Raw genomic sequence first — 24,596 nt, 5'->3', positions numbered from 1 at the left:
GCCTCCTATCATCTCACAGCCCTGCTTTGGTCACATCCTCAAGCAAACCTAAGGACATCAGCGAGCAAGGGAGCGGTATAATAACGCAGGCCTGCCGGGCTGCAGCCCCTTGCTGGATTTCATTTCCTCATTTGCCTTGCCCACCACACCTAGCAAGGCCACCCGCCCATAGCGGCAGATTCAACCACAGGAGCAGGAAAAGCCTTTGGCCAGCAAGCTGCAGTTCAAAATACTCCCTCCTCTCCCATCCCAAGCCAATTACCTCCCAGTAGAGAAAACAATGGGGGGAGAAAAAAGAAAGAAAAACAACCCTGGGGAAACTGAAGAGTTCTCACGGTGAATTTTATTTTGTAGCAACAATATAAACATGTGAATAAGAACAGGCATCATTTGCAGGGCTGGCCTCTGATCCAGAGTACCCTGAATCCAGCAACCTGCCCAGAGCAGATGCGGGTGAACCTTCCCCCTGACTCCACTGAACAGCCAAGTTGCAGTCCACCAAGACCTTTGTCGTGGAAAGACCAACGCTTGAATATCTGCTATTACCAAACTTATGTGCAACTGTGGAATGTATTAAACCCCTCCACCCTCCTCCCCATCTCCACTCTCAGGGTTTAAAAACAAAACAAAAAAGGTAGAGCTGCAAACCAGTAAAAAAATTGCTTCCAGCTTGCTGAGACTGAAATGGCCTGTTGGACTTCTAAACTGAAATATCGTTCTAGAGATAACCAAGGGGTTGTGACACAGAGTACTGTATTTACAACTCAAAAATATAGCTGTTACGTTCTTTAATTTATAGCAAATTTAATACATTAGTGTTTACAAAATAAGTCCTGGACTCAACTGAAACAGCATGCTGCTGTTCTTCCTCCTTCCTCTCACTCCAACTGAAAAGACCAGCAAGCTTAAGAGCTTCTTCTGTGATCCACGCACAACAGTTGAGATGTTGACAAAAAGAGCATTTCCTGAATGTCTCAAGGCTTGCTGCTCTATTACTCAAGCTGTATAGTTCAAACCTTAAGCTGTCCTTTAGCAAGTTCCATATATTCTTATGAAAACTACTCAGCTACTAACCAGTGCACTGGCTAACGTTACAAGCCAAAGAATTATCCATACTACTAGCTCACACAACAGGAAAGAGGAAATATAACTACACATTCAATCTCTTATTTCTAACAGCAAAGCTGCAAACTCCATCACTTGAAGTAAGATACTTCAGGAAGTGAAACAGTACCATACAGTTCAAGAAACAATTAAAAAAAAACCCATTTTAATAGTATAAAAAGTTGTTTACCGGTGTTTCTACTATAAAGCTTTGTTCCACAAATCGAAAGTGATAAAATAATTAGGTATGTTTACAGTGATAAGAGACTGCAGTGTAGACATTTCAGCTCACATTTCGCTGAGCACTTGGGCACGACGGACTGTGACTGAATTAATACACAGCTACGACACAGAGCCAACTGCAGACATGAAATACACACCTGAACGTGGAAATCTACCCACTGCACGGTAACTTATGTCCTTTAACCCTCCTTCACTCCTCCAGAAAACGCTGTAGGAAAAAACTGCATTCAGAAACTAAGGCATGTAACTATTCTGACTGCAGGAAAGCAATCCTTAACGCGGGAGGTGCACAGAGGAAAGATGGATGCACACAAACGCAGCATGGGAAACTCCAACGTTTTAAGCCCATTATTTGTCCTTAGATAAAATGACATCTGCAAAAGTGAAAATGTACAAAAAAAATAAAAACTGTCAAATAAATAAAGAATACGGATGTTACTTCAACACACACATAAAGAAACGTATTGGCATACTGTATGCAGTATACGGTGTATTCATAGAATCACGTGGGCTGGACAACACTTGATAAGGAGTCACATTCTGAAGACGTCGTCCCTCATCTCTCTCCTCCAAAAGATCTTACTGTTTCTGCATATCAGGAGCAACTTCAGCAACTGTACTGAAACTGACTGATAAACTGAAGGTATCTCCAACGGTTACATTTTTCACATCAAATTGGGAACCTCTAATACGGACTCTTCCATATTTTAATTGGCATGTTCTACACTCCTGAACTGTAGATAGGTAGTCTACTGTAAATGCACTATACAAAGGCTGCTGAAACCATTAAAAGTGATGTAATAATAGTAAGTGTCAAGAACATCTGCTATGATACAGAACTGGGCTCTAGGTCTACCGAACGCTATACCCACATAACATTTTAAACCAGAAGATATTTTTTCCATCTTCCTTTTTTCCTACAAACACTGTTGCAAACTTGCTGTTTACTGTGTCACGATGTTCACGTTCCTACTTCTCCAAGGATTTGTAATTCTAATGTTTAACAACCAGGTCTATGCTAGGTACACTTAAAGTAGACACTGAGATTTCAAGTAAAATGAACTGTAGCCACATCTACTAGACTCTATACATGTCCCAACATCTAGATTTACTTTGATAAGTTATACAAATACATAATACATTCTTAAATAATGTAGACCCACAATATTAATTTGTGAATCTTTCCACGTTATAAAACCACTTTAACAGGAATGTTTATCCACCTGTATTACTGTTTAGTTTGCAGTGTCTTTTGCTTTTCTGTTTCCACAGATTACTGGACCAGTTCTTATGCTTTGGCTATTGAAATCTCTTATTTGAATGAGGCAACACTGGTTATTAAGGCTGTTTTTCCTTCTCTCGTGAAGTTTCATTCCTTATTATGACACTGGTTTCCAGAACAGGATGACTATCTTGTGTCCTCAGGTTCTGTTTTGATGACCTTCCTTTCAATGTTGTTAAAAGCTGAGTGAGGAAAATCCTTTAAGATACCAAGGCCTTCTGCATTTAAAAAAAGAAAAGAAAGAAAGAGAGAAGTTAAAAACACTGCTTGGGAACAAATATATTCTGTTCTTACTTCAAGGAAAAAAAAGAAAAAAAAGGGTCCACTAACTGTACGTACACTGTGAGTTGAATAAGTGGATAAACTCTTGGCCTTCCTACTGGGCTTCAACCTATCTGGGTTACAACCTCATTTACATTATGGCAATGACAGTCATCCCCACAGATCTAATTCCATTCTCCCTAGGAGCAGGACTTAGTGGAGATGTACGCTACACCAGAAATTTGAAAGGCAAATTCCACCTGGTGATTGAGACAGTCAAATTGCAAAAATAAATAAAAGGAACTGAGCTCTCAGCACTCCGAAATGAGATATGCAAGATTCTTCTTCTCTTTCAATAACCTCTTTCCCATTGCACTTGCCAAACTCAGATGAGATTTTATTATTGTTCCTAAAGCTGTAAGAATCTCAAGAATCCCTGGCTTTATCTTAAGAGCCAACTGTGAAACTGAAACCACCCATGCACGAAGGATTCTTGCTGTCTTGTGTGAAACTTAAGAGTTTCTCCCACAGCCAAAGGGAAACAAGATAAACTTGAGTAGAAGTTAGTGAATGGGACACAGTTCAAAGCACACATAGCATGATACAGAGTACAGAAAGAGCACCAGGCAGGACAGAAAGTCTTTTTATGAAAACTGCATTTACAGTTTGATTCCTTTATACAGGCTGAAGCCCTATTACAATCAATGAGAGATTGCAGAATAAGTACTTAACAGCAGAACTTTGGGTCAATACCTCCCTCAGGACAGACACATGCCAGAGCTTGTTTATCTTAATCTAGCGATTGCATCTTCTAAGTTTATCCCAAATAACAGGAAATCTGTTTCTAGATTAAGAAGTAACACCACTCCTGAAGCTCTGTCTGAAGCCTTGGTTGAGAAGTTACATGCGAGGAGCTGCACAGTGAGCTGCCTTCTTCATTCAAGAAACAGCTCACACTGAATGGTTAATCAAAGGTTCTGTAAGAAAGAGTGGTTAAATACAAGGGACAGCACTAACCTGAGGACTGGGACTTAGCCTCACCACCAGGGTAAAGCCGGATCAATTCACTGCACAGAGGTTTTCCAACGTGCTGCTCTCCATCAAGCGAAATGTGCTGCAACTGTCTACTGGGAAGATTTGACATCCGGAGATTCAGCGGCCTTTCACCTGGAAGCGGTTCACAGTGAAATACGGATGCATTAACAAGAAAGCAATAATAAAAAACAAAAATCAAAACAGACTAATTTGGTCAGGAATCCCAAATTTTGGCTGCTGGGAGGCTTTCTAGCAGAACAACTGTTACACGAATATGCTGGTGTGCAGACTACTCCACAGGCAGTGGATACTTCTATATCCATGCAAGTATCTCTCATTCTGCCCAAGAAGCCCACTGACATCCCATAAATTCCCAGTGCCACTGCACAGTGGATAAATGGTATAAAGCAACACACAACATCAAGAAGAGCTGGCTGCACACACCTACTCTTTCTGTGCGCTTGTATACAGCACTGCATCATCAACATACACAAATGGAAATAGACGTTTCAATGCTTACTGCTTTCATTCCCTTAGTTCCTCCCTCTACTGCATCTTTAAAAAAAAAAAAAATCTAGCTTTAAAAAAAAAAAACAACAAATAAACTAAAAATCATCTGCTTGCATTTCTTGTCCATACTTTACATTTTCTCCCATTTCACAGCACCCAAACAGAAATCTAAACAGAAACCGGTCAAACAAACTAAACATTCCTAAGATTAATGCAGGCTGGCAAACGGCAGTTGGTAAATCAAACAGATCACCACAAAACTATAACCTTCTGAAGAACAAGCTACTACAAACATTATAAGAATCTGCTTGCTTCTAAGGAATTTACATAGTAATTTACATAGCCAGCTACTCAAGTTTTGTTCCTAGACTGCACAGGTATGTTAAAAAAAAAAAAAAAAGGGGAGGTGGGGGGGAAATGGATGGTACCAACTCCATTATCAGCTTTACCTTCCATCTCCACAAAGCAAGAGAACAAATGAAATGCAACAGCCTGAACACGCTGCTCTATTTTCAAAGCTTAGGATAAAACTAGAGACAAGCACTGCCCTCACTAACAGTAATTCTCCCTACCTTCTTCCCTCCCTGAATGTTAGCTGTAGGGAAAGCAGTTTGCCCAGCTGCATGACAGTAACAGAGCAGAATCTGGCTGTACACCTCAGTGTGTTATTTACACTGTAAGCACCTTAGGGCAGAGATCTTGTCTTGTCCATTCAGTGCTCAGTGCTCTGTTTGTGCTATTTTAGATAAATAACACCACTGACAAAGATTGTGTAACTTCAGATGCATTTGCTGACAGCAACACCGTGCCTGGAAGCTACTATACCTTGTCCATCAACATTATCTAATGACATGCCATTGGGGCTGTGCTCTTCTGAGTTTTGCCTGTAACACCCTGTGGAAAGACGTCTCTCTAATCCAGCCTGGTTGCAAAGAAACTCCATCTGTTTTGCCATCACCTTTTCAGACTGCAAATAAAGCATACATACATCTTTTGAGTCAAAACATGGAAAAAACAATATCAGATGATAAGACTAGCAGCCTAGATGTAGATTTTTGTTGACTCATATGTACAGATGTGTGCTTTACAGTTTCTTCAAATCTATCAAGTAAACAAAGTATTTTTGCACCCATAAAAATTTTCATACTGTACAAGTGAGTCACTCAGGAATGCTTAAAATCCGAGTTGCAGTAGTTCATCCATGCAAAAATGCAACACTAAATTCTGTTCTTAGAAAACACATTGAAAACACACTTTCTGTGCTTTAGAGCTGTGAGTTACGTGAAGAGAATCTCAAGAGAAGTGAAAAATAATGTCTTAGCTCTGCTCAAATACATGTATTCACAAAGTACTCCAAGAGCGATGGCAACATCTGCTAAAAACTTATGCCAAGATTTCACCAGACATCTTGGAATCTTTATTTTAGGAAACAGCACTATACGAGCATAAAAATCTGCCATTCTGAAAGTGTAGGATGACAGCATGTTTGTGGGGGATAAAGGTGCGAAATGTCTGTCTAGAAGAAGAACAAGACCTATACACCTCTCGAGAGTGAAATTAAACAATGCAGCGCAACGTGGGAGGAAATGGCGTCTGAATGTTTGTCATTGAATCCAACGCCAAGAAAATTCTAGCTTCCAGTTTGATCTTGTTCTTAAGAATGTAAATAAGCATTTTGCAGGAAAAAAAAAAAAAAAAAGAAAAAAAATCACAAGTCAATAATGTTTGTTTAGAAGAGCTGTCATGAACATGAGAACACTAAGCATATCAAATCAACCCCAAGGATCAATAGGAGAAATTTCATTTCTATTCCAGGTTAACCTACTGTAATCCTACTGTTTCAACTCGTACAGATGCCCACTAAAAAGAAGTGATGTCATCTTTCAGAGTACCCAGCTTTTCCTGGTAGATGACCAAAGTCGTGCCTTCCCACGCTCTTCTTCTGCTCAGTTCAACACTTAAATGTGATGACAACCTAACAGAGCAGAAAAAGCAGAGCTTCTCCAGCACAGCCATGACCCTAACAGGAGGGTAACAACACCAGTGATAACTTACCCTGCTTAGAGGTCATCAGGTTCTGCAGAAGAACGCTGACAGCCCAAGCTTGGTATTGGGAAGTTAAAAAGGAAACAATTTTCAAACGGTTTAATTCCAACTGTGCTTTAATTTTGCTACTCTGTCAGTCCTGTTACTACTTTCGAACTGAAAAGCTATTTTTAAAAGAGTAAAATATTTAACATTTGATTTCTGTAATCTTTGATGTTTAACTGCAACAGAAAGAACAGAACTGCAGTAATTGTTGTGGTCACCATGGAAAAATACCACAGAAGCTGAAGGTCCACCTGAGTTTAAAACAAATCTCAATTCCACAGTTGCACAGCAGTGACCAATGACCAAAAGCACATAAAACCAAGTTCATTTAATCATTATGTGACATCAGAAATGTAGCACAGCTGCTTTTTGATGCAGTAAAATGAACAGAATTTTCATGACTGGATACTGCTTTGCAATAGAAGAATGCACGAGCCAGGGTAGCATATCTAGTCTCAGAAAACAGAAGAGTTGATCCCAAACAAAATCTTACATGAAAATTCCATGATTACATTTGCCTTCAAGGCTGGGATACACTACAGAAAAGAGAAAGAACTGGAAACCTGTCTTCACCTATTAAATGCCTTCTGAAATGTGAAAATGCTGGATTCCTACCAAGCTGGATGTTATTGAGAAAGGCAATGTATCCTTTTAGATCCAGAGGTTCTCTATTTCCTAAGTCTAATGGACTTTTCTTTTAAAAAGAAATGTCAGAACCAAGGATTCCAAGATCTGCTACTCTATTTATTCTCTAAATGCAACAAGTTTCCATTTACAGCTAATAATTCAAGTACACAGCACAAACTGTACCAATAGTACCCAACAGGCCATTTCATTTCCTCCAGCCCTCTAAGCTACATTCTGCCTTCTCAGAGCAAACAAGGTTAAAGGTGGAACACTGTAAGAAGAGTTTCAGAAGCTAAATACAAATTAAGAGTGACACAATCATAGATACGCTAGGTAGCCTTTGAAAATTGAAGCTAATTCCTTTAGTCATCGAACCAATACGTCAAAATCAATGTACAAAGACCTGGTCTACTTCATTCACACTGTAGTGCTGTTGGTTTACCTGGGAATTCAGAGCTGCCGAATCCTCACTCTTTCCCTTAGCCAAAGCAAGCGGCATTTTGTCTGGCTGATAGAGCGTTTGGACTGCGTCCTGGAAGTCAGGATAACCATCCTATTGTGCACAAGAAGAAACCAAACACCAAGAGAAAGGCATGATTAATTTTTCCCACACCCCATCTCTCTGCATACTCAAAGGAACACCGCAACCCAACCCAAACTGATCGCTCTGGAGTTCAGATGTCTGTGCTAACCACAACATTTAAGTTTGTCTCTAAAATGCACACAGTCTCTCCACAGTACCCACTGTACATCTAACGTCCCATACACAGACAACCTTATTTCTCACAGTTTCAGGTGAATTCAGACTATTGTTGTCACTGACGTAAACTAGCTTTGCCAGGTAGTTTCAGGCCCACCTTTACATACAGCAGCTTTGGAGATTAAGAAATTAAATATACACGTAAGTCAAAGACCAGGGCACAACAGATGGCTATACTAACCTTGAGAAAGTGAGTGAAACCTCGCAAAACTCAACATACCACACGTAGAAACCATACTAGTGTAACCAAATAAAACACGCTGCAAAGATTTTAGGTACTTGGGAAACCAGGATTCAAGAATTCTTTCAGCCTCAAACGGTTATGACATGCAAATCTCTCTTGCAGCTAGCATATGTACAAATAAAGCAAATAAAGTTTGTGTGAAAGCCTGCCAGACTTCATTACAATACATAAATCATCCGAGCAATGGTTCAAGATGAAAAACCTATCCTGCTTGGCACTAAAGACCATGTAAAGCAGATGAACATCCATAAACATCTACAAAGGCAGAGTAGAGGTGACTTAAGATTTGAGAAAATACCAAAGAACTTAAAATAGACTCAAACCTGAAAACAGTGACATTTGTAACTGAGTATTCAAGTACCATGAGTAGTACAGTTATCGTAACTATCACTTTGGCTTTTGGAGGCAAGTGTATGCAAGCAAAAACATTTTTGACAATAGCCAAACAAATACGTTACCATCCAAGAAAGCTGAACTGAGGCCTTCCAGAAAAATCACAGGAAAGACTACAAGGTCTGTGCAAACTGGGGGCTGCACACCAACCTGAACAGCTGTGGCCAAAACCCTGAGTGCAGCATAATGCCAATAAATTATTCCTTATGCTTCAGGAGAAAAAAAAGTAACGTGTGAATCATTGCATAAGGCTTTTATCCACCCAACATACTCCCCTGGGGAAAAATAAACACGATAAGTATGTAAAATTTCATAACCAGGTAAACTGCCACAAAGCAGCTCATCCTCTAGAAACAAAGACTTTGCAGTGCATTTCCATGAGCGCTGACCATTTTCATACAGTCAGACCTGAATTTGTTTGGGAAAAAATCACTGTGTGTAGGAAGATGAAAAGCAAACACACAAGAATGTATCGCCGAGGATCCTATTTTAGTAACCAATCAGGAACACGTTCTTCACCATCTATCTGTGGTCACAGCCCATATAACAGCAAAGGCTGTTTCCTACAAGCAGGCCTCCCCGCATGCTGCTGCGACCGTCACCCATCACTCCTGCCTATGGTTCTTGGATGGCAATGCAAGAGTGGAGCGGCACCCTGCAGGCCTTCCCTGCTGCTGGCTGCTCCCACTCGCAGTGTGGTGTTGCTGAGGGCTGCTTTGCACCACGTCTGCCTCACCGCTCCCTTCCCTCCTCATGCCAGAGGAGCCCGCTTCGTGCAGCACCGCCGTTCTGTTTTGCTGCGCCGCTGCTCAGTTGTTTTTCAAGAGGCTTCTTGCAGCAGATGTTCCCAGTCCCACATGTGCTTTTTGCTCTAATAACATTTTTTTCCTATGCAAACAGTAGACTCTACTGCTTCTGCCATTTTCAAGAAAAACAGCCAAATCCCACACTTACGCTGATTTGCTTTCCAACTGTCTCAGCAACGATGGGAGGTGGGCCTTTTCTCTCTCTCCCCCTTCATCCATACTGGCACCATGGGAAGACATTTCCTCACAGCCTCCACTTCTCCCTTCCTTCCTGCATCCCCCCCAGAGCACTGTGAAATCAGCGTCTGCAAGCCTTCCCCACCCATCTCCTTCAGCTGAACGGAAACGCTGGCACGGAACAGTTCCTTTCTGCCACAAGCCCAGGGACAAAAAGGCCATGTTTGGTTCTCTGCTTCTCTCCTTTCTTAGCTGTCGGTGGTGTATCTGAGAGCAGAACCCCATCAATCCCAACAAAGAGCAGCCCTTCCCTCTGAGCCCACTGCGTGATACACCTGTGACGTATTTCACCTTTTAAGTGCTGCCCCAGCAGCTCATTGCTTTGAGTGCTGTTGGTACTGAGTCACGGAAGATGACAAATTAAGGGGTGCCCCTGCCCCACAACACCTATGTGGATGAGACAGAAGAGGTAGCACCGCTTCCGCCCCCATGCATCTATTCTGCCTTCTCTCCAAAGCAGACTTAGGAAATGCAACTCCTTTTTATTTTTCTCCTGTAATAACAACTGGTTCTAAAGCCCAATTCATTCCACTCCTTTTTTCACTCCTTCTGCACCTTTAGTCTCTCATTTGCCTGGAATTTTTTTCCCCTTCTCCTCTGTACACTTCACTCCCACAGCTTGCCCACCCACTCTGTGAATAAGAGGGGGAGAGCACACAGGGGAAGAGAAAGGCTTTTACAGGTAATTTGATGTAATTCATGGCATATTGTTTCTTTGTAATGCTTATGTGAGTTTCATATTCATAAAGAGGATAAATGTACATCGGCGGCTGTAACCCAGCAATGTTTAAGCTTGCACACACAGCTCCGCTGGCACACGTGTGACCTTCAGAGTTTTTTAGGGTTGTTTTTTTTTTTTCTTTTGCATGTTATTATATTTCAGGAAATTAACTCATCTTTACTAAGCGATCCATCGCAGTACGGAAAAAAGGGCGTGAAACCTTTCAAAATTCAGGCTTGTATTTTAGATTACGCTTTCCAGAGACACGAGTGACTAATGGGCAAAGGAATGGTGAATCAGAACACAGAGGGCAGCCTTAGAACAGAAGCACAGAATGACCTTCACAAAAAAAAAAAAGGAAAAGAAAGCAAAGCCAGAGCTAGCAGTACCTAGTCACCTACATTCTGATCCACTGCATCCACATATTAGCATGACAGCCAGCTAACTGAGCCACGGTCGTTCAGAAACAGGACCAAGATTATTCACCCAGAAAGGAAAAAACAGATTCACAGTGCTTACTGCCACTCTCATTTTACTGAAAACGTTATGATCTCTTTTCCAAAATGTAACCCCTAAGAGCCCAAGGTATCAGATCACTCAAATCTGATCCTCCTGAGTCATACTGCCTCTTCCCCTCCCAACACTGTTGAAAAATGCCACCCAGTTCGCAATGTACCTCAGAGTCATAGCAAACCACAGTAACAACTGACTTTGGGGAGCCCAGCAGACTCCCCGTGTACAGAAAGAGGCATTTATGTTGATAATGACAGCTGGCATTTCACAGTTTATAACGCTATCTTGTTATATGAAAATCCATTTCATTTAGCTTAATTTTCTATTTCTTATTTTGGAGACAGTCTTATTTCTAAAGCAGTGATTTGCACAACTAAGACACCAAATTTGCATATGCATTTTAAAATATGACTGTCAATTGTAGATAAAAACAAAACCAAGTAAACATCTATCCTCAGAATTACTGAACTAAATAGTCCCTTGAGAAAGCAGAGCTGCCAGACCCATCATTCAAAAACTAAGAGAATGCAGATTCCCTAGGGTTGTCCCAGTCCTCCGTCTTGCCAGGTTTTTCACTGCTTTTTAATTTTACTTTTTCTTTCAATGAAGATCCCACAGAAAAAAAGCACCTCCCTTAGTGTGTCACTTCACTTACTTGCTCATCATCAATTATCACTGAATGAAGGAAAAGCTTTCTAAGGCTGAAATCTAATTGTCTGTGAAGCACTATTTCAAGCAAAGGAGGAGCAACTCCCCACCAGCTCTTATGAATTAAGGCTAGGCTGGACAAAAGAGAAGGGAGAACCAAACAACCACCTTGCAACAAATCAGTCAAGGCTGGCAATAGCGTGAAGGCACATAAAATCACTTCATAAAGCTTCTCCCAGCTCTTTCCCATAGATTGAAGAGCAGGCAGAGGTCAAAGCACACCTCAACACATCTAAATGGCATTACAGAATTATTATGAAAGCTACAAGTAAATTCTCAATGTGCATGTGTGCTTGGCTTTCTTTAAACTCAAACTACAACTGTACGCACGCTGGTGGAACTGAAACAGCAGTAACAAAAGAACACACCTATGTACCTATTCAGAACTGCCTTTTCAAAGCTAAGTGCTCCCACTGGGGTTTGCTGCACAGGGAAAGCCCTTGTACAGGTAACAAAGCTGAAAAAATGAGAGCCTTGTGTTTGGTGCATCATTTACCACAGATCGTGTTTCACATTCCAGAATGCTATAAAGCTTCCCTCTGCAGTTAAAGAATATCACATATCTGCATGACATGCAATTCTAGCTCAGCCCCAGCTTACATTCTAATGTGCATTTATATCAGCACCTCTTGGAGCAGGCAGCACAATAAAAATCCCCATAACACCAGCAACAAATTAGAGATCCGTGTAAAAATTAAACAGCAATTTGTTTAAAAAATGAGAAAGGAAGATCTGCTCTTCTTACAAGTACACATATTTACCATCGTGTGTTTATTTGTTTGAGTAAGTGACTTATTAAAAGCCCTCAGATTTACTTCCCAGCAGTGGCAACTTGACAAAAAGCAGAACACTCATTTCCCTAAGCAAAACCTTGTGCAACTGTATTTATCAGCCAGGGGTACACGTGCTTTAGGCCCAAAATTAATTGCAAAATCCAGTAAATTAACACTACAAGCAGAATCATGTACATTGCTTTTAGCCAGCTTTTGATTTTTCAATAGCATCTCACTTTTAGCTTATTGCACAGTCAGAGCTCACCAATATTCCCCCATCAATCTGTACCCAGAACTCTGCATTCTGGACAAGATCAGAAGTTGACTCAAGCAACTTAAAAAAAAAAAAAAAAAGAACCACAACCTAACTAAAGAAGATAAAAAACCAAAACCACTAAAAAACCCATCCCACCTAACACTGACATCTAAGCAAGAAGCTTTATGGGAAGACATTTCCTACAGCACTTGAGTTTGTTCCACCACAGAATATCATTTAGTCCCATTCCTCCTCCTTTTGCACATCGTGAGCACAAAACACTGAGAGCACCTTTACCATAAAGCAAATCCTGCTCTTTATCCCTGCTCCTACAGATTTCTCTAACAAGCATGTACATTTTCAGAGATTCCAGCAGTGGTTCTCACCCTCACTCTTAGACCCATCAAGTGTGTGCCAAATATTGTTCTGACAAAGTTCCTTCAACAGATCCCTTCAAAACACACATACATTTTAGCACGCGCGGATTGAAATACAGGAGCCACAATACTGTACCTCTATTTTGATTCTCTTTGGTGACAGTTCATCCCTTTCTCCACATTTAGATCTAGAAGAGAAGACATTCGTTATTAGTATTCAGAAGATTAACCCTGATCACCAGAGATGATAATGAGAAACAGTCAAGGAATAAAAAAGTAAGGCAAGGAGAAGCTGGATGCACAGAAAAGCACGCAATTCACTTGGACTCGGCATTAAAAGCCATTTGAGCACAGAGGAGAAGTATACAAGTGCCTTGTGTTGTTTTCAGAAGTGTCAAAAGACTCACGAACTCTCATTCTGAACAGAAAGGAAATCTGCCTGAGCACAGAGAATCACAGAAATGCCTTTTACTTTGACTACCCAGAATGGATTTGTATTTACATATAATCATCATGGAAGGAAGGAGATTAAAAAACAAACCACAAAAAGCCTCCAGAAGTGTTATGAAAACATACATGGAAAGGATATCGCAATAAAGGTCAGAGTAAAAATGTGAAAGCAATGCACAGAAAGTATCCGGAAGTAATAAATACGAAGGAAAGTTCATTTTTAATTGTAATCAGAAGCCATTAAGCATTTGCTGTTATTCCATAGCAGGTCACCCAACAGAACATTAACAACTCAAATTAGGACTCTGCTTCAGTTTTTTTCAACCAAGTTCACAAGACACTCCCTACGATCTTATCTTTCTCATTCCCTGGAAACCAGCAAACTCAGTCTGCAACGTAAAAACAACCACCATCACCACCACCAAACCCAAAAAACGCGGCACATTAGGAAGCTTTTGGCTACTCTGCCTATTTACATTAACCCTGACATACTCAAATGCCTCCTATACTTGAAACGCTACCCTCTCAGATGCCTTTGCACCTGCACTATCACTGCCAAATCTGTGCACCAGAGAACAAATAAAAAGGTGACTCAAGACAGCTAAATCTGAGCAGTTTAAAAGCTTCAAGACTTATACAGCACTTTCCTACCTTACTTGGAAGAGCACTTTGCTAGCTAGAGAGCAAGAAGAAAGAGTCTCTTGTGCTTCAGAAGAAATGCTGTGAAACTGATTAAGTGAAGGTCTTTAGAATGAATTAAAGCCTTACTTGGTGGTCCTGTAAGTATACTTGTACGTAACTTCTCGAGAGATCTGCCGAGCTAGCGCGAAGAGTTCATCTCTCCTGGTCAGCAGCGCGTTATCTTTCACACACAGCTGAGCAGCTGCTTCGTTAACTGTTAGCTGGAAATCAAAGACAAAAACACATCTGTGATTCCAAACACTTTCACCATCTACCTTTGTACCCTCTTCCGAAATACTGAAAGATTTCAACAGCAAGCAAGATTACTTATAGTGGTAAACTAAACCCTGGATGGTTTCTTCCATTTATCTATATCCTTAATACACAAAAGCTTCTGAGAAAAGATACAAAGTGCACTGAACGTTCTTTAAAGTAAAGCATTATTGAAATACCCTCGATGTGCTCTGCTTGTGCCTCAACCCAGCGTTAATTAAATCTCTGTGTAAGACAAGAGCTCTGAGCATTCACACTGGTTGGCTCCCAAAGCCTGGTTTACAGGGAGTACTATTTTTATAACCGCAATATGCCCCGGACTTGAAAAAAATCTGACAGTGTGGGTACAGATGGCTTTCCCTGGTGAACACAGCATACATTCCGTAGAAGGTGATGGTTTAAGAAAGGATGAAACTTTTTTTTAGCGATGCTTCTCACCCTGGTGTTTGTGAAGACTATCTTCAGACATGAATCAAATCTAACTAGTTTCAAGGATGTTTACCCAAGCCTGCTGGGACACATTTCTAGTGGCTCTGCTGCTGGCAATAGTTTGATAAAGGAAAAAAAAAAAAGCCTTAAGGCTCAAAATGGTTTCATAATGTACTTCAGATGCCTATAGAAAGTGGTGATACTGCCAGCAACTGTAACAGCTTAACAACATCGCTATCTGAAAAGGCACACCATCAACACTACGGACAAACAACGTAATCATTGATGTCATGAGAAAAACCCACACTGGGATGCAGGAAAAAAAGATTCCTCCTGCTCCTTCCACAGCAAATGGGCTGATGAGACATTTTCGCTTCTTCCTTAACTAAAGAACAGCCAGCAATCATCACAAGGCGTAACAGCAAGAGGACGGCATAACAATACTGCGGGTGCTTTTTGCAGAGGGCACACGTATCTTTCATTTTTCAAAAGGAAGCTGCTCTGCACAGGCTTGGCTTCTCACAGGTGAGCTCAGACCGGCTGCTGCCATCAGCAATACATTCTGTGTTAGTCTCAGAGTAATAAACATTGAAAGTCAGCTAGGTTATTTCAAGCACACTGAGATACTCTTCACAGGCCAAACTGTGGCATCCCTGGTCCCTGCATGGCTGAGGCGGCAGTGCAGAGTGGCAGCAGGTCAGTGTGTAGGCTGACATGCTTGAAGGTGGGCACAAACACACAAGGGGCCTCAAATGCTAGGGGTCCTAATGCCAGGATGTGCTTTTTTACCTCGCTATCTATCCCACTGCAGAGCACTGCTCCTGAATTAAACGGGAGCTTAGCAGCTCACCCGAACCACTGCACCACCATCCCTGAAGGGCAGAAGCTGTCACACGACACGAGGAGCACACCATCCTTAAGCAGAGCTCCTGATGTCAGCCAAAAGAGAAAATTTTGTCTAATGCCACACTAGTTCACCAGGGAGGATGGAAAAAACATGCATCAGCAGAGCTGAGCCTCTCTCAGCAGCCAGCATGCAGTGAAACCTCACAAGGAACGCAACTGTTCTTCTTGATATTTCATAAGCATTTTTTCCTCTTCTTCAGCACAAAAGCCTCTGATCTGATTAAGATGTTTCCTGTGATACCTGAATGCTAAGCAGAGCACAAACATATCTTTAACAGGCCAGCTGGATACGTGACCCGAGCTTTCAGTCTCCGTGCAGACAATAAATGCCCCACAGAGATAGATGCACAAGGAAGCTGAAGTTCACTCTGTGCAACATCTCTACGTTACTATGCTCCTACAGAACAACATGCTAAAATAACCAACTATTACCCATTTGAGAGGAACCGTTGCTATAATGGCTACCTTTTCCAGAAAGAACCCAGGAAAAATAATACAAAAATAAAAGGTTAATACAGCACCTATGGCAAGAATTACCATCCAAAGCAGGTGCTAATTTCTGTCAGAGTGATAGCTATTACTTTGCACAGGATGAATAATATGACTGATGTTTACAACATAATTCAAAGTATTTTTTATCCCTCAATAAAGGTTGCAAAGAGCAAAAACGGCTGAACGTTCTGGGTACTTGTAGACAAATGCTGTTTATCCTAATACATAAGAAAAGACAAATGTTTGTTTGTTATCTTTCCTGGTTTCTCCTCTGAGGTCAGATGCAGACTACTGAACTGCATCATGGCTTCCTGCCTTTTCAGGAGGCACAATCCTGCTGTGAGAAAGTACAGTATGCCTGAATAGTACGATTCTGTATGCTAGAAGCCTTGATGACAGAGCAGTACGTGACCGTACAGGCTCTACAGCCAAGGATGGGTACATTCCCATCTGATGGGGTTTATAGTCTTCCCCCCTCCCCCTCCACCCTCCCTCTACCCACTTAGAATCACATAATTAGATACTAAGCCTTACTGTTCTGGTGAGTCAACAAAAGAAAAAGGAAGACACTGAGTTAGACAGAATTTATTGCTTGTATTTCTTACTCCTGTTTCTCACACTATTAAACAGGATTTTTTCAGTTTTATAGGTACCCAGACAAGTACTGAAACACCAACACGCAAATTACAGATCTGACTCAAACATGCCAGAGTCACCGAGTGCAAGGCCGTGCCTCACACGCATCCTTCCTTCACTCCAACTTCAGACACGACTCGCTCTCCCGCCTGAAAAGCTGTGCAATACCGAGACAATGGGATGGATAAAGGACAGCATGTTTACTAGTTTTAGAGCCTCTTTTTTTTCAAAGACTTTGCATTAGATTAGATAAGTGCCTCACACAGATAATGCTACCAACAGCACATACTTCAGAACAGCTCAGCAGTTCCAGTTCTCACTGGTCTCTAATGCCTGCTCAAGTCCCTTGGGATACCACAGAGTTCACACAGTAACAGAAAGCTCTCAGTTACTTACCACCAAGTTTAAGGCAAGTCTGCATGCAACTCCACACTGCTTGAGGAGTCAGAAGTGCCCTGCTCTTTACCGTAAGAAGCAACGCGCTACTCAAGCTTTTTAAATTCACAGAGAAGTTTATTCAGCTGCTCACTGCCAGCTGCAAGGAGAAACTTGGAACTGCAAGGCAGGAGGAGAGTCTTGGAATGTATTAACATGTGCAGAAACATCACATCCAGACGAGCAGAAACTTACCTCCCTGCTCGTTTAAGGTCCTTCCTTCAGAGCATCTAAACGCTTAAGTCATTGAAAATAAAAACCCACTGAAATTGAATTCACAAAAAGGCAAACTCTGGTTTACCAAACTGCAAACAACAAATAGTCTCAGGGGTCATTCAGTATCTGTGCCTTTTGTGCTTTAACGCAGAAATGGGAGAAAAATGTTTGAGACAAAACTTAGTGATATCCAGCCTCTTTAAGCAAACAGTAAACCAGTTATGAGCAAATTCCTCTTGTTTGCATGTGTGCAGCTCCCATCAAGTTCAGCGAGGCCTCACATGCGTAAGTGAGGCATAAGTCAACCACATTCTCCTTTGATTCCATGCCCTTAGTCATAATAGCGATAGAAATATTTCCTAAAGCCAAACCATGCTCTCATTCCAGCTTTAAACATGGTTTTACAATGATCTGTACAGCTGCACTACGACACAGTCACAGGGCAGAGCAGTCCTCCTTCCTTCCAGTTCTTTGGCACCCTGCTCCTCCAAACGAGCACCCACTGTTCACACTGCCAACTTCAGAGAGCCCAGCACACCTAACACACACACTGACCCCCACTCCCCAGTGCCCACCTTGCTGTCTGAGGAGATGTCTGCCCAGATTCCTTTCAGACTAATTTCTTCAGCTCCTATTCCACAAAGAGATGGAAGAAGTGCATGGCTGCACGTGCCGTGCTGCAGGCCTTGACTGCACCCACCCTCAAGTGAGGAGAAGCCTTTTCTCCCAGTCCTGACTGCAGCAACACACATGGGGCACCTCACAATTTAGCCTCTCAAATCCTGCCTTCACCTCATAAGCCACATGTTCTGTTATAGGAGAGACTTCTGCAAGGACAGGAAGAAAGGCGACATTTACATTTGTTCTTGCATATCGGAACTCTATACATCATATGCACACACATAGTCACAAAGCAAACAAGTGAAACGTGTGCAACTGAAACATGTAGTGCAAACATGACTTACTAATGACAAGTCTCCATGAGGTATCTCCCTGCTCTGCTGTTCAAGTCCTTGTCAAGTCACTGCTAGTAACGCGCGCTGTCTTTCAAGTAAAAATACATAAGCAGGAATGCAAAGAAAAATTTTGTTTTCTGCCCATGAAGTCAAAAACACAAAGAGAATCTTGTTTCATGAGTAGAACTATGGGTAACATACCTACCAAACTTCCTTTTGAAGTGAAAAAAGGCTAAAGCCAATACAGCTTTTTTGGCACTCCTGTAGCATAAACACTGCCTTCCCTTTTGGGAGCTCAGTCTTACATGCCAAATTTTAAATCCAACTGAAATTTTGCAATCTCTGTTAACTGTAAAAATGCTGATGCAGCATTAATATCAACAGTTGTTCTGGCACTGCTTTGACTTAATGTTTGTTCTCCTCTTGTACTGTACTTCAGCATTAGGGAACTATTCCCAACACAGACACACCTATCGTGTTACAACATATGCAGCACGAGCCTCAAGAAAGCCAGAATCGAAGCGAAGGAGGCCTGCACGGACTGTTAAGGACAGGAAGGAACAGATACTAAGCAGGTATTGATGGAAAAATCTTCAGAGCACAGTCACCCATCATTACTGGAGGCAGTAATGTTTCTCCTCACAACTCTCACTGTCTGCACTTGGCTTGGCTGGCCCAAGATCACTGTGTTCCCTGAAGAATGTGCCATAGGTTGTATCATTAAGTTTCATCCTTGCCCAAACACCACAAGAACAGCTCACCAGGTTAGGAACCTCATCTGCAGAACCCTATTTACTTCATGTGAGTTACAGAGAAGGGTCCAGAGCAGAGTGTAGCAACCAAGCCAGGTCATTCTGTCACCAGACACAAGTTGTCTTAGTCTCCTAAACAACCAGCTTATGCTCAAAAGGCCCAAGGGAATATGAAGACAAGACTGGTATAAAAAGGTGCTGAGTGCCTAGAGTTCTGAGGAACATGCTCAGTGCAACACCAGTGTGCTATTTCAGTGCTTAAACCCTCTGTCTCAAGGACTGTAGCAGTGACTGAGCATTCTGAGGACATACAGCTGAAGTCAGCGGTATGTACACACACACACACACACACACACACACTCTCTCTCTCACACACAGGAAAGGCTGTTTCTCTTTCACCCAAGACTTCTATTCCCGGGCAGAGCTGGAGACGTCTCTTGCAAGACACGCAACTCTCATTATCCAATCAAGAGTGTCCATTGAAAGTGTGCTCTATAAACAGGACCTCACAGAAAGTGCAAAAATAGGGGAGGAAGCCCACTGTTGCTCAAGGGACTTTACCTCGTGGAGAGTAAGATGCTTGCCATCCTTTCTTTTCGAGTCAAATCTGCCATATATTGCACTGTACTTCCTGATTTCCTCCTCTTTGTGAGGGTCCTCATCGCTCATCTCAAAGATGTGACCAATCATCTTTGCCAGTTTCTTATTTGTTTTCAGTAACTCCTTGACTTCATTCAAGTCACTTTTGGGCAAGGAGGGAACCATACGTTCTACGCATTCAGCAACTGACAGAGCAGCAGCGGCATCCAGCGTCTCGCTGTTCTCCTTTGGTGAAGCGGGAGAGCCGAGGTCAGCCGGGGAAAGGCTATGCTCGCTCTCTGTCGTGTGGTGTCCTTGCCAGAGCCTCGGCTCGCTGCTGCTCTGTAGTGATAAGCTCCCCACCACATCAGATTTGCTCGCACCCACGCTCTGCACGCAAGTTGTGGCAGCGCATTTTGGAATCTTCAAGTGAGGCTCTCTGGCAGCGCTGTTCCGTTCGTAACTACTGCAGGATATCCCCAGCCACGCAGGAGACCCTTCTGGCAGTTTATAGATCGGAATGCTGCTGACTGGTAAGGAAGTGAGAGGCTGGTTAAAAAGACCAGGGTTTGTCACCCAGTCCCTCAGGGCCTTCTGCAACCGTCGCACGTGAAGCGGCTTGCTCGCCATGCCTACCAGAGCCATTATCTCCAAAAACTCCTCTTCACCGGCTTCACAGAGCTGCTGGACGTCATCACCACCCTGCTGAATGAAGGCATCGAAGTAGAACAAGAGATTTGCTTTTTGTAGTATTCGATACAGCTGCAGTTCCCCAAGGGTTCTGGGTAGCGCTGACGCCATCACGGATGACAGAACCTGCAGACAGCAAAAGCACAGAGAAGATGAACATCAGAATGCTGACACTCAGAGGCATTTCCCCCCTACACCTTTCCTTATGACTGTCAACTGAAAGGATTGTTCTTTTTTCCCCCTCTCATTAAAAGAACACATACGGAAATGATAAAATTGGTGATAATTCTCTTTTTCGTTGACCAGTTAATACCTTATCAAACAAGAGACTCAGCTGCAACATTTGTGAAAAAACAAATCAGTAGATAGTTGCGATGCACCTACAAAGAAGATGATTCAAACACAAAACCAGCTTGTTTTCAGCATTCCCACTTCATGTTTGTTCCCAAGAATGTCATTCAATATTGCTCACTGCTTCTATTCCACTTTTTTTTTTTAATATCTTCAGATCAAAACGATCACAGAAGAATTACTGAGTACTTGATCCTCTGAACAAAATATCAGTTTTGATTCCCCTTAATTCTCAAATTGTCTTCCCCCATGTCAATTTGGAGGACTGTAAGAGGAAATCAGAAAAAGAAAGCAATGCTTCACAGAATCGCAGAGAATGAATGAAGCTGGATCTGTGAGGGACTGCTTCAGAACCAAGCATTTCTACCATTTTTACCACTTCATATACACAGGATCCAATACCTCTGCTCCTCTTAATCACAGTAGCAACATCCACAGACGAAAAAAGAACTCTGACGGACTCCAACACATATGTCTTAAAATCATGACTTGGGATTCACCTGCCTGTTTCATCTGCTAACAGCAGTGGATCATCGATAGCTACGAGATGAAATAGCACTCGGCTATACAGCAATTGCACTCCAAAAGCTCCCAAGAGACAAACAGCAGCAGTCGCCTGTCCTTGTTGCTGCAGGAAAGCCATTTGTACAGGTTTCAGCTTGGGAGAATGGTGTTACTGTAAAACCCACGTTATCCACAATAATCTCACAAATAAGAAACCCTTCAGAGAACTCTAAGATCTCACACTTACACGGCGGCTTTCACAACTACAAGCAGATAATTTCCAGTATTAGTGTATTAAGCTAAACCACCAATCAATAAGACCTAAAGCATGCAATTTGCAGTTGGTTCTGAAGGTAACAGAACTAAAACACACAACTGGTCTGCTAGCATTACTCTGCCTCTGCTATCACATCACGCTTCAATAGAAAACACAGTAACACCCCAAAATCTGCACTTGGAGAACATAACGGGGGGAAACCAGTTTAATGAAACGCAAAAAAAAATATACCCTCAGCACAGGACTGGCAGAGGAATGAATATATCTTTACGTATCTACTAACAAAAATCAAAATTAGTAGGCCAACGAAGTTCACAAAGATGCGTGTGGCAGTGATAGGATACATACAAACTATCTCCCCAGGAAGAAAATAAAGGCCTGAAAAATAAAAGAGCTGCACATCTCGTCCTTTAAAGTTCTGCAGAGCAGAACTGACAGCAATAGCTGTTGGATGTAAGTAGTCACCCCAAGGGCCTGCTGCTGGGACCTACACCTACCAGGTTGTGTGCCTGGAAACTCAAGGTGCAACTGAAATGCCAAAGAGCTGCGTGTTTTTAGACATAGAGCTGAACTGTATAAAATCATTCACTGCAGAACAACAGTTCAGTACTGTCTACACTCCAAGATGGGAGCAGCAATAAGGAAACGAGGCACACTGCTTAAGGAAATTCTTGAAGCAGCACATAATCCTGTATTCTAAAAGCTGTCATTACTTCTCGGAAGTTCTTAGAAAAACCCTCCAATTCCATGCAGACTTCGACAGGACAACACTAACGCAGCAGCACTAACTATCAGCAGCACTTCAGCAAACCGTTCCTACCCTCCTGCTTCAAATGATGTTGTCTTTTTTTTATCAATACCACAGATCAATTTGTTTATATAACTGCTACTGGAATACCCATTTTCTCTGAAAGACATCCATCTCTGCATTGAATCTACATACATCTACATAAACGGGCTTTGTGTGGAAAACCAAATTGAATTCTGAGACGAAGGTGGCAGCGAAATTACACACAGCCCAAGCGCTCCAGGCAAGGCATGGAGCTAATTTTTCCAGCCCACAGCCTGGAAGGAGCAACCATAGCCCATGAGCAGCCTTTACCTAGAGGCTCTAATCAACACATCTCCTCATGACAGATAAAACTGGATTAATACGTACTATGGAGGCGTGAGCAGTGAGTCCACAGTTCAGACTGCGCTGAGGTCTGCATTTAAAGCAAGACTGAAATCCCCTTGTTTCATACTTTGAAGACCAATTCTGCTTTCCAAATTTAGTACAGTAACTCCTCAGAGGGCCACGCAAATTTTCCAATGTAAGCTCGCTCCTAATTTCCGCAGAGCAGACGTTTTTAAACACTCCCCCTTTCGACCTCCCTTCTCCTCTCATCAAGCTGAGCTCCTCCAGTTGGACCACGCTCACCCCGACAACATCCCGAGCACTTGAGAGTTTTCCCAACAGGGCAGCCCTGCTCCCTGCCAGTTGTGCTGCCTGCCCAGCCTCTCCCAGCCCGCTCCCCAGGTCAGCTCTGTGCAGCCAGGAAGGCAGTGAGCTGGTCAACCTGGAATTGTGAGACGGGAAACAGGAGAAGCAGCAACCAGGGTTTGCTGAGACAGCAGTGTGGCATTCCAAGAATCAGGAGCCCCTAACCCAAAGGGCACAGTGCTGCTATCACTGCTTGTCTGTTGGGCAACACCAGCCGCAGAGCACCCACTCATCGGGGTACCATTGCTACCCATCTCTCATGAGATGTTTAAACAGCTTCTCTGAGGCAAAAAGGAGTGCTTTTCACCCTTGCTACTATTTCTGAGAGCAGCAGGGACAGCACTTTTGGGACAAAGGCTAGGCACGAAGAAGGGTTATGCAATGGGCAGACAGTGAGAAGCAGACACCACAAATTGCATATGCTCCTCAGCAGGGAGAGCACCTCAAGAGGCCCCGGAGCACCAGGGGCATTCCTATTCTTCTTCTTCTTCCACGGCCACCCCAGAATGAGCTGCTTTGGGAGCAGCAACACAAGAGGCTCCTCTGATGCCCACCCGAATGCCGTGCTGCTGTACAGCGAGCGTACGAACCTGCTGAGCCCATCCAGCTGCCAGCCCTCACAGCAAAGGGCTGCAACGCAAGATGAGTACAAGGGGCTACAAGGATACGCGTTCATCCTTAACATTTTCCACGCACAGAACAATGAAGCCAGGAAATTCACAGTGGCAGAAAAAGCAGTCTGGAGCACAGGTCGGGCTGCACGCCGTGCCAGCCGTACAGGAACCAGGAAATCACGGCTCAGACCCGCGCTGCCCTCGCCCAGGCTGCGCTCCACGCCTCCTCCCTCGCCCCTACCGCCCCCACCCTATCGCTGACCGCAGCGGGAGCGGAGGGCAACGCAGCAAACGCCGCCAGCCCCGTCCCCATCCACAGCCCGACCCAACCGCCTCTTCGGAGGTACTGCCGCACGCCGACGGGACCCGAGCGTCACCGATTCAATAGGAAGAGGGGGAAACACGCATTCCCGTATTCGAGGCAAAAGTCACCGTTTCATAATACATCTCCATCACTTGGGGCGTTCTGAAGTCTCCGAGGACGCGCCGGGTTCGGAGCTGAGCGCCGCGCTTTGCATATTCATCGCCTTTTGCAGCGTTTCCAGAGGACTTTCAGCAAGAGAGGAAAATTACACGGAGCTGCAGCAGCAGCAGCGAGACTTTGCAAATTAAACAAGTCTCGTCTGGCTCCGAGATGTGCCAAAATACAGCCTCGCTGGCGGGCTCCCCGCTCGGGCACTAAGCCGCAACTCTTAACAAACCGAAACACGCGGCAATCGCGTGAGGACACAGCACCGCTCCGCACAGCCTCGCTCACCGCCGCCGCTCCCGCACGCCGCCCGCACGGCGGTCCCAATGCCCCCAGCAGCACCCCGGCACCGCCCCCCCGTCCCGCTCCGCTCTCCCCCGCCTCAGCGCTCCGCCCGGCCCGCCCCCGCTGGAGCGGGCGCCGCGGGGCCGCTTTCCGCCCGCGGGGCCGCCGCCCGGCCCG

At 43.3% G+C, this 24,596-nt stretch overlaps 1 protein-coding gene across 2 annotated transcripts; it reads right to left on the bottom strand.

Moving 5' to 3' along the window:
- Nucleotides 1–325: 325 nt before the first annotated feature.
- On the bottom strand, nucleotides 326–24,404 carry NAB1 (NGFI-A binding protein 1). 2 transcript variants are annotated; one of them, XM_042822097.1, is made up of 8 exons: nucleotides 24,098–24,404; nucleotides 19,729–20,562; nucleotides 14,160–14,293; nucleotides 13,078–13,129; nucleotides 7,596–7,706; nucleotides 5,261–5,402; nucleotides 3,908–4,057; nucleotides 326–2,847 (listed from the first exon to the last, which is right to left on the bottom strand). In XM_042822097.1, exons 1-8 carry the CDS (start codon nucleotides 24,116–24,118, stop codon nucleotides 2,756–2,758), a joined length of 1,536 nt encoding a protein of 511 aa, XP_042678031.1. In that variant the 5' UTR covers nucleotides 24,119–24,404; the 3' UTR covers nucleotides 326–2,755. The 2 variants fall into 2 exon arrangements, with proteins under 2 accessions (XP_042678031.1, XP_042678033.1); XM_042822099.1 differs by having other exon boundaries at nucleotides 20,383–20,562; nucleotides 24,098–24,400.
- Nucleotides 24,405–24,596: the final 192 nt, after the last annotated feature.

This window comes from Centrocercus urophasianus, unplaced genomic scaffold (assembly GCF_019232065.1).
Source record: "Centrocercus urophasianus isolate 14NV4802_14NV808 unplaced genomic scaffold, USGS_Curo_1.0 seq_20, whole genome shotgun sequence".
Lineage (NCBI taxonomy): Eukaryota > Metazoa > Chordata > Aves > Galliformes > Phasianidae > Centrocercus > Centrocercus urophasianus.
This window is presented reverse-complemented; position numbering and strand designations above follow the sequence as displayed.